Source organism: Nothoprocta perdicaria, unplaced genomic scaffold (genome assembly GCF_003342845.1).
Source record: "Nothoprocta perdicaria isolate Ctin4 unplaced genomic scaffold, notPer1 scaffold_2, whole genome shotgun sequence".
Classification (NCBI taxonomy): domain Eukaryota; kingdom Metazoa; phylum Chordata; class Aves; order Tinamiformes; family Tinamidae; genus Nothoprocta; species Nothoprocta perdicaria.
The window spans coordinates 8097631-8106262 of NW_020455204.1; the positions used below are offsets into that span (position 1 = coordinate 8097631).

Genomic DNA, 8632 nt, shown 5'->3' on the forward strand with positions numbered 1-8632 from the left:
TTGATACACCTGATAAAGTTAAATGYATAATAAAGGGGTAGGAATGAAACACAAGCCTCTGTCATTAAACAAAACAGTATAAAAACCAACAACAGTTTCAGGACCTTAGAAAAAGAAATAGGTCAATTGCCTGATAGGTAACAGGGGAGAAAAATCTACTCGAGAGGCCTGGTTTCCCCATAGCACTTTCCCATGTGCTTTCAGAGCCAAAAAAGGCTGAGTATCCAGCAGCAACCATTCAGTCAGCACTGGTCTTGCTTAAAAGGAAGGGAATTGGGGAAAATCAAGCTGTAACCCAATTTCAAGGCACAAGCAAAACTTTAAGGGAAAAACAAAACAAAATTGCTTGACTACTAAACAGCAGATACAGAACTGAGCAGATTTGTATATACAGTACAGCTTCTCTAACAGGTCATGCATTTAGATAARATATCTTTCTCACACATCCAAGGGTTTATACTTTCAACAGAACTAATCAACGAGGAAATCTACATCAAATTTTGATCAGAAACGTGCATTTGGCTGCAGCCTTACTGGAGCTGACACTAACAGACAGTCATTTTTGAGGTGAGTTTTAAGGAAGTGCTGAGCTTTCAAATGTTTCCTAACCGAGGCCTGCGCCCTGGCCTTGGGCACCGATCTGTGCTATAGCTGAAGCCCAGTATCCCTGTGGCTGGGCATTCAGGAACTGGGATAGGTTATTTTGTTTAGAAGCTGCATTGTACCTAGCAAGCCTGTTTGCCAAGTTAAACTATTGCGCTAGGCACTTGCCAATTCACAAAAAAAATGAGATATTCAGCACTAAGCATCTCTACAGCTCACTTATAATAAAAAACATGCCACACACATTACTCTGCAATGCCTACAAGCAGTCAGATTTCCCACCACCACCAGAACAAGTCCATTTACAAGGCTACAGAACCAAACCGAGCATTTTCAATCAGTTATTTGATTGAAATCACACACAACAACATCACCACAATAAAAAGCCCTCTTTCAGGGGGTGGGTTGGGGAAGTTTGCAGCAGTAGCAGTGCTGACATCCRTTACCTGTTTGCTTTCCTGTACCTGAAGGTGCAGAGCTTTGGCATAGCCTCAGACCAAACTGGGAGGAAAACTGTGTGCTTCCTGGCTTCAAACTCCAAAGTACTGCCCCTAAACCACAAACCTCTTCTGGTCCGAGAGAAGCAGCCAGACCTTCTCCTTCCCTCCATCCCTAACTGCACTTCCTGCATCCACCACACGAGTTTTGAAGCCAGAGTCTATCCTGACACATGTCACTGAGGTTTTACAAGCACCACAAATTAATCAGAGTAATCTGACTGAAGCTGAAAGAGCTCTTCAGTTCTTCATAAGAAACAAGCCATGTAATAGGTATACACTTAATTTACTAAGCTCAGCTAGCAAGCCCTTGATCCACAGGCATTCACAAACTACTGGTAACGAACTTGCAAAAAACACATAGTGTTGGCCCCAAAAAATACAAATTAAGAGTCTGGAAAAGAAAAGTTTTCTTTGAAAATTACTAGCTAATCTACATAATTCATTAGGATCTTAAATTCTAAGCAAGCTCTAAATCTATACTTAAAAAATAGCATAAGTATTGTATTATTTTTAATTGTAGTAAACCATGTAATGTACATGGAAGTGAAGGATTTTTACCCTGAATTTTATATTTAACAATATATGTATCTAGATCAAGTAAAAGATTTAGAAACAAACTTTTGTTAGTGCTTCTTCTGCTGTTCAGTCAAGCAATCAGCTAAATACCCCCGTTCACTCACATGCCTGCAGCAAAAAAAGTTCAGACTGAACTTAAGCCCTTAAATACCTTTTACTTTTGTACACTGAATACTTAACTTGTGAACCTCTAGTCCTACCAACATCAAGACCTTAAGAAAGTGGCATCCTCTAACACTGTAACTAGCATTACTTTCTGAACGTGCCAAAGATGCTATTGAATACAAGCTGGCTCACAAAGATAGGCATTCTTTAAAAAGCTGAAGAGGTGTCTGTCTTTCTGTCTTTTTTTCTTTTTTTTTTTTTGCTTTGTTCCCATGCAGTTAAAAACATGTTGATTCAAAACAAAACAGAACAACGAGAGAAGATGCAACATTTCTGGGAGGTTGTGAACTCTCAAAGTGCATAAGTGTAGTTTTACTGTTGTGTATGCCACTTTGCAAAAGCTTCACACTTCTGTGTATGMCCACGGAGTACAAGGTAGGCATAAAAATCCCCCTAGGACCCTGGCAAGAGTCCCTATAAATTATTTGGCATTAAAACCACGTAAAAGCAGTCTCAACCGCACCTTGTTTGTCTGCTTTTGTCTTTTTTTTTTTTGCAAAGCTCTGTTGCTGCTCAACACGTAGCTCCCGTCGCGTCTCCGCCAGCACCTTTCCCACCATAAGGGGTCAGCAGTCCAAGCGGTCGGAGATGTTCAATGTTTATGACAAGTACTGTAGTCGGATGTCTTGCAACATGCTGCTACGTAAGCTCTACGTCCAGCACGGCACGGAAATAGCGCCACGTCATGCTGCGTTTGGAGGAGGCTCTGTCGGCGGCCTCGGCTGCACGCTGGGCACRGTGCCCCCGACCACGCTGCCCAACAGACCCCGCCACGGCGCCGCTCACGACAGAGCTTCGTCCTCACCCACGTTGGGCAGGTCGTTGCATTTCACGTGATCTTCGCTGCCTTGCTTCCTGCTTTAGGAGGAAACAAAACATTTCAATCATCTCCTTTCCAGACCTTCTTGCTTGGGCCGCAGTGAGGAGGGAAGGAGGAGCAGAAAGCTGTATTTGGGTTCCCAACACATCATTTTTATGAGCCGTGGCGGGATAAAGGGGCAAACAACAAGAAGAGTTACGCTGGGATAYGCAATCTTGATCCTTCACGCCCTACAGCACTAAACAGCAGAGACAGCACAGACCAGGGAGGAATCAGAGCACAAGGGTAATTCAAGAATATCTGAGAGAAGCTGCAATTCCACACSGAAGAGATGAGGCTAATGCACCAGCAAGAGCCTCCCTGGATGCTGCTGGAGAGGCTGGGAAGGGGTCAAGGGAACTGGCCCACTTCAGTTTGATAAATGTCATGATCCCTCTCTCCAAAAGAGTAATCCTCTCTCTCCAGAAGAGCAACACACGGTCAGATTGTAGGCTCCAGTCCCGAATATGGATGAGAAAACAGGTAAATCAACCCTCACGGTGTATTTTGGAAGCAGGCCCAGGTTGCAAGTACAATCAGAAGGCAGCAAGAGTCATGTGCATTGAGGACAAGTTGCCCCTGGGCAAGGTGAGCTACCAGAGACCAAGATACCACCTAACCCTTGCTTAGTAACTCCAAAAATGAGTCTAAATTCGGATTTCCTRAAGTCTTCCTCAGTCCCTGTGCACAAACATGCATTAAATCCATTGAACATCCGTGTGGAAAATACCTTGTATAAATCCACTCTCTGAGGGGATTTGGGAGGATTTAGTTGTTTGCTTTTTAGGACAGACTAAAGCTYTGGCCATGGAGAAGACAAGGATCCAATGAGCTGAGCCACCTAAGTTGATGACGTTCAGCTTGTGAGTGGGACATTTTAATAAAATAAATGTGTTTCTAAGCAGGCTAAAGAGCCAGCAGCACCCTTTCCCTGTGAGGGTCACTTCACAGTGCTTGGGCCTCAGATTGACAGGGACCCAGCAAGTGCTTTGACTCCTTTGGGGAATTAAAGGTGTTGGGGAAGGAAACCATTCAACCTTCTGCAAGGCAGCAGCAGAAACCAGAACCCAATGGGGAGTCTTCACCCCAAGCTTCACCACAGAAGTGACACAGGCTGATTTGCCAGCATCATTATCCAATACCTCCAGCCTGCAGAGCCGGCTGCAACCCAGGGACACAGTGGGAAAAGAGGCCAAGAGCACAGAAAACACTGGTGGGTCTTGGTCATTCAAGACCACGAGGAGACCGACGGTAATGAGACACTTACGGCAGCAAGTTCCCCGGCGCGGACAGCGACCGCTCCTCCCGCTTGCTGCCCTCGAAGGGGTTCCCGAACGATCGCTTCCTGATCATCGTTTTAACCAGGATCTGCAAGACCAGGCTGGCGGTTGGCAGGGGGTGACTACTCACCTGAGACCCCGCCCTTTGCCTCAAGGGCAACAAACATCTAAACCCGCTGCCTGGCTAATTTGGGAACTACTGAAAACATGGGAGAGTTTCCTTTGGGAAAAAGAAAACAGAAAAGGCTAACATGGAAGCCTCTGTCATCATGTGAATATGCAGTAGGTGGACATGCAAAATGCAATAGGTGGACATGCAAACGCCGTCACGTCAGATGGGAGAGGTGGGCAGCAGAACAGAATGAAATGTGAGCAGGTTTTCTCCCCCAAGAAGCATTTTGGGCCAATTTCTATGTTCTGCAACTGCATGTTGCCCGAGATGGAGGGAGAGCTTCCCAGGGACAAATTAACAGAGGCTGGGAACCACCTCTGCTCCAGAGGTTCCCAAATGTCGGGAAAAAGCCGGAGCAGCTCTGTGCCCTTCCCACGAGCCCGGCGCTCACCACGGTGGCCAGGCTGGGGATGTGCTTGACCGAGTTCTCCACCTCCTCCTCCGTGACCTCCACCAGCGTGCAGTTCTCGTCCTCCGTGGGCAGCAGCTCCACGCCGTTCTTGGTGGCCCAAGGGTGCAACTTCAATTAATAACACAGCCCTGTCAGGGACGATTTCCTCTTTTTCGTACTGAAAACCAGACCAGCGCGGCGGCGAGCGCGGTGCGCCCTCGCYGAAGCCGGGGCGCACGGCAGCGCCGGGCCCCTGCGGACCCTCCCCGGTGCCAGGAGGGAAGCAGGAGCCCCCCTGAACGAAGCGGTCGGTCCGTTCGCGGTCCGGTGTTGCGGGGAGGCAGCGAGCCCTAGACTTGGCCAGGGGCGACGGGTCTGCACAGCCTGGAGTGCTCGGCCATCGGCAGGAGGGAGGCAAAAGGATCAGCACGTTCCCCGCCATCCTTTCCCCCTACCTTTGTCTCCATTTTCTCAGCTTCTCGCCCCTTCCAGGGTCCGGCAGGGGCAGGGGACCCGAAATCTCCTGCGAAAGGCTGTTGCACAGTACTTTCCTGGTAGCAGAGGAAATACTGCGCTCAGGGGCTTTCCTTCCGCCTCGTGCTTCTGTAGGCACCAAAGGTCCCAAAGCCGAGAAGGGCCAGGACGGGGGAAGGAGCCGGGACTTACCCGCGGGGCCGGGCCCGGAGGGAGCACCTAAACCTGCGGGGATCGCAGCGACTCCCGAGCAAGCGGAGCGAGGGGAACGCGACGGGCCTGAGCCGCGGCTACCACCGCGGCACCGCGCCAGTACCTTGATTTCTGGGACCGAAATCCTCGATTCGGGGTTTTTATCCAGCATCCGTGTAATCAGGTCCTTCAAGAAGTCCGTAACTTCTGGCCTGGGGGAAGGAAGGAGAGCACGGACAAGTGTTGCGGGGAGGATGCCGGCCTAGATGAATTCCCTCCGGCCAGAAYTCCTTAAGCACTTACTGGTCTGGGAACTCCAAGGTCTGGGTCTTGATTTTRTTGTGCAAACTCAGGATCCTCTCATCCATAAAAGGACACTGGTGGCCAAGAGCAGGAGCGAGAGGAGCTGTTAAGGAGGAGGGAGGGCGGCAGCTCGCGGCGCCGCCGCAGCCAAGCGAGCGCCCGTTACCTGCCCGAACACGAAGCAGTAGAGCGTGATGCCCATGGCCCAGACATCCAGAGCCTGCGGGGAGAAGGGAGCAGGTGAGGTTGGGAACCGGAGACCAAGCTCATACCAACAATTATTCCCAAATCCCCACGCTGCAGCCCGATACCTTCCCAGAGAAGATTTTCCGGGTTTCCGAGAGCGTCTCGGGCGCCATGAACGCCGGCGTGCCCACCGTGTTGGTGAGGAGGGCATCCGTGCCCTTAAACTCRTTGCTCACGCCGAAGTCGGCGATCTTGACGTGCCCGTCCTCGCCGACGAGGAGGTTGGAGGGTTTAATGTCCCGGTGGATGATCTTCTGGTAGTGCACTGTGGGCAGGGCAGCAGCTGGGGCTCAGCCACGCGCGGCGCTGCCGGAGCCGCGCGTCCCCTGATCCGGCACTCACAGTATTCAATGCCCTTGATGAGATCCTGGAAGTAGAAGCGAGCCTTATCTTCGGAGAGAGGTTTCAGGGTGGGGATCTCCATCACGGGCCTGCAAAGCAGCGGTGGGAGAGRTGCTCAGCCCCAGGCACACGGCACCATCTGCACCCAGGCAAACACCCGGGGAGAGAAATTCTCYGTAAAACAAATCTCTGAATTCGGCTTCAGATGATGGAGAGCTGCTACATACAAACCTGCTTCACTTTAAGGGTCTGGGTCTGTCRGTACTCACCCCTGCTTCACCAGTTCAAACACTGAAATGAGGAGGAAAAGGTGATTAACCGCTGACTGGAGCTCCCACACAAGCCGCGTCCCAGCGCACAAGCCGTTGTTTTYATGGCTAAATTACAATAGCAGTGCATGAACGGACAGGAGGTGCCATCTCGTGCTAGGCACACACGGTTTGGGATGCTGCTGCCTCCAGCTAAGAGAGCCAGGCACGCGGCCAGCTCAGGCTTGAAGGCATCTTAAGTGACTTCAGATATGGACACCTGGGGAGGAGCTGATCTGCGCTCGGGAAAACTAAGCCATGATTTATTTGCAAAGCCAAGGAAAACGTCCAGCCAGGGCGGCTCGCTTACCCATGTACAGGTGGTCCTCRCCAGGGTCATCCAGCACCTGCCACAAGCAACAAGGAGATGCAACAAAACCCCTCCAAAATGGACCTTCCAATAGAGACGTGGCTTTGTACCCACCAGGTCTGGGCAATGTGGGGACCCCAGGGCCAACCTGCTCTTGTTCCCCCTGACAGGCTCTATCACCCCTCTGCAGACACCATGGGRATGTCATTTCCTTCCCTAAACTGATCTGAGTTTTTCTGATTCTTCAAAGGAACCAGAATATTTCTCTTTCAGAAAAGAAAGAGCAAAGTTCTCTCTGTCTTTTGCATGGAGGGAGGGGAAAAAAAGAGACCATTTCAAAAGAAGGGGAAAAACCCACATGTCCAAGATGCAGGACCGGCCCCAGCAGAACCCGGAGCCAAGATGCCGCTGCCAGCACCAGGCTGCATCGTGCTTGGACAGGAGGCTCCCTTACAAAATCCCCACACATCCAGAGGGAAGCGATCCCGCCCCGTGACTCCGCTCACCTCCACCAGCTTCACCACGTTGGGGTGGTCCAGCTTCTTCAGGATGGCGATCTCCTGGTAGACCTGCTCGATGGGCCCCTTGCGCTGCACGCAGCCCTCGGGGGCGGCCCTGGCGCCGCGGGGCGGCGGGCGGCCTGCGCGGGAGGGACGGCAGCATTTGGGGCACCCACGTGAGAGGTGACCCCACGGTGGGAGCCGGGAAAGGGGCAGAGGTGCCACAAGGAAAGCGCCCACATCCTCCTCAGGAGGGAAGAGCACCGGGAGCAGGCAGGGAAATGGGAGAGGACGTCAAGCAAAGCCCTGTGGTGACACTTACGGGGGAAGCCCGCTTGCCGCATCAGCTTCTTCTTGGAGAGCACCTTCATTGCCTGCAAGAGAGCGCCCGTGAGCGGCGCGGCCGCCCGGCGGCGCGGAGCCCGCTGCCCGCGGCGCTCACATAGTAGGTGTTATCGTCCTCGTTGTAGGCCAGCTTCACCACGCCGTAGGAGCCCTGCAGGGAGAGACGTGTCCGTGGGCTGCCCGCCGTGGGCGCCCGCGCATCCCGCCCGGACGCCGCGCATCCCGCCCGGACGCYGCGCTCACCTTCCCGATCTCATCCTTGAGCTTGTACTGGTTGAGCTGCACACAGTCCTGCCAAGGGGCGAGCGGAGGGTGAGCGGGGGCGCCAGACCCGCCAGCACCGCCTGCCGTGCAGGGCCCCGCRCGACACAAACGCCACCAGGGAGGGAAGCAGCAGCACCAAAGCCCGTGAAAAAGGGGACAGAACCGTGACGGCAGCAGCGGGGACCGGCCYGGCTGCAGCCGAGGCTTCTTGGGCTTCATTAGTGGTAAGAAACAGCCCCGGGTAGCTAATGATGGCACTAAGGTTAGGGTAGGCTGGTTAAGGTTAGGGCAGAGGTTGCCTGCTGGCCTGGAACAGGAGCATCAAGCCCGGGCAGGCTGGGGACAGGCCAGGCAAGTTTTGCGTTAAATCTCAGCACTGTCTCCTTTTTTAAAAGGAAAAAACAACAGGAAGGGAAAAAAGGCCTCGAAATCACAGTGCTAAAGAGCCCATGGCCAGATCCCGACTCACATACACAGCTTTGGATGCAAACCCCAGGGGACGGGGATGCCCAGMTGCCCTGAGCCCCATTCGTGCCAAGCTCCTTGCTGCAAAGACGCCCCCCGCAAGAATTAAATAACGTGCAAAATAATAATAATGAAAAGGAAGCGAAAAGCCAGGGCGCCGGGGAGAGCAGCGGGCGGGCGCGGAGGCGCCGCTCACCTGCAAGCCGGTGATGGAGACGCGGTTGGACTCGACAGTGGGGCGGCGCGGCAGGCGCGGTGACGCGTGCGGGGACGTCACGGGCGAGTAGGGCAGCGACGGGTAGATGAAGCGCTCGGCGGCGGCGGCCTCGGCGGCGTC

The 8632-nt window shown here is 52.8% G+C and overlaps 1 protein-coding gene across 1 annotated transcript in view; it reads right to left on the bottom strand.

Moving 5' to 3' along the window:
- Positions 1-110: 110 nt before the first annotated feature.
- CAMKK2 (calcium/calmodulin dependent protein kinase kinase 2) overlaps positions 111-8632 on the bottom strand; it is an 8650-nt gene continuing 128 nt past the window's right edge. The window contains exons 2-17 of the mRNA XM_026037488.1: positions 8492-8620; positions 7810-7857; positions 7664-7717; positions 7544-7595; positions 7228-7361; positions 6722-6758; positions 6373-6394; positions 6104-6192; positions 5827-6026; positions 5682-5735; positions 5516-5589; positions 5337-5424; positions 5002-5097; positions 4547-4675; positions 3971-4071; positions 111-2702 (exon numbers count right to left, since the gene is read on the bottom strand). Coding sequence (XP_025893273.1) covers positions 2627-2702; positions 3971-4071; positions 4547-4675; positions 5002-5097; positions 5337-5424; positions 5516-5589; positions 5682-5735; positions 5827-6026; positions 6104-6192; positions 6373-6394; positions 6722-6758; positions 7228-7361; positions 7544-7595; positions 7664-7717; positions 7810-7857; positions 8492-8620 — 1383 coding nt within the window. The 3' untranslated portion in view covers positions 111-2626. The remainder of the gene's footprint in view (positions 2703-3970; positions 4072-4546; positions 4676-5001; positions 5098-5336; positions 5425-5515; positions 5590-5681; positions 5736-5826; positions 6027-6103; positions 6193-6372; positions 6395-6721; positions 6759-7227; positions 7362-7543; positions 7596-7663; positions 7718-7809; positions 7858-8491; positions 8621-8632) is intronic.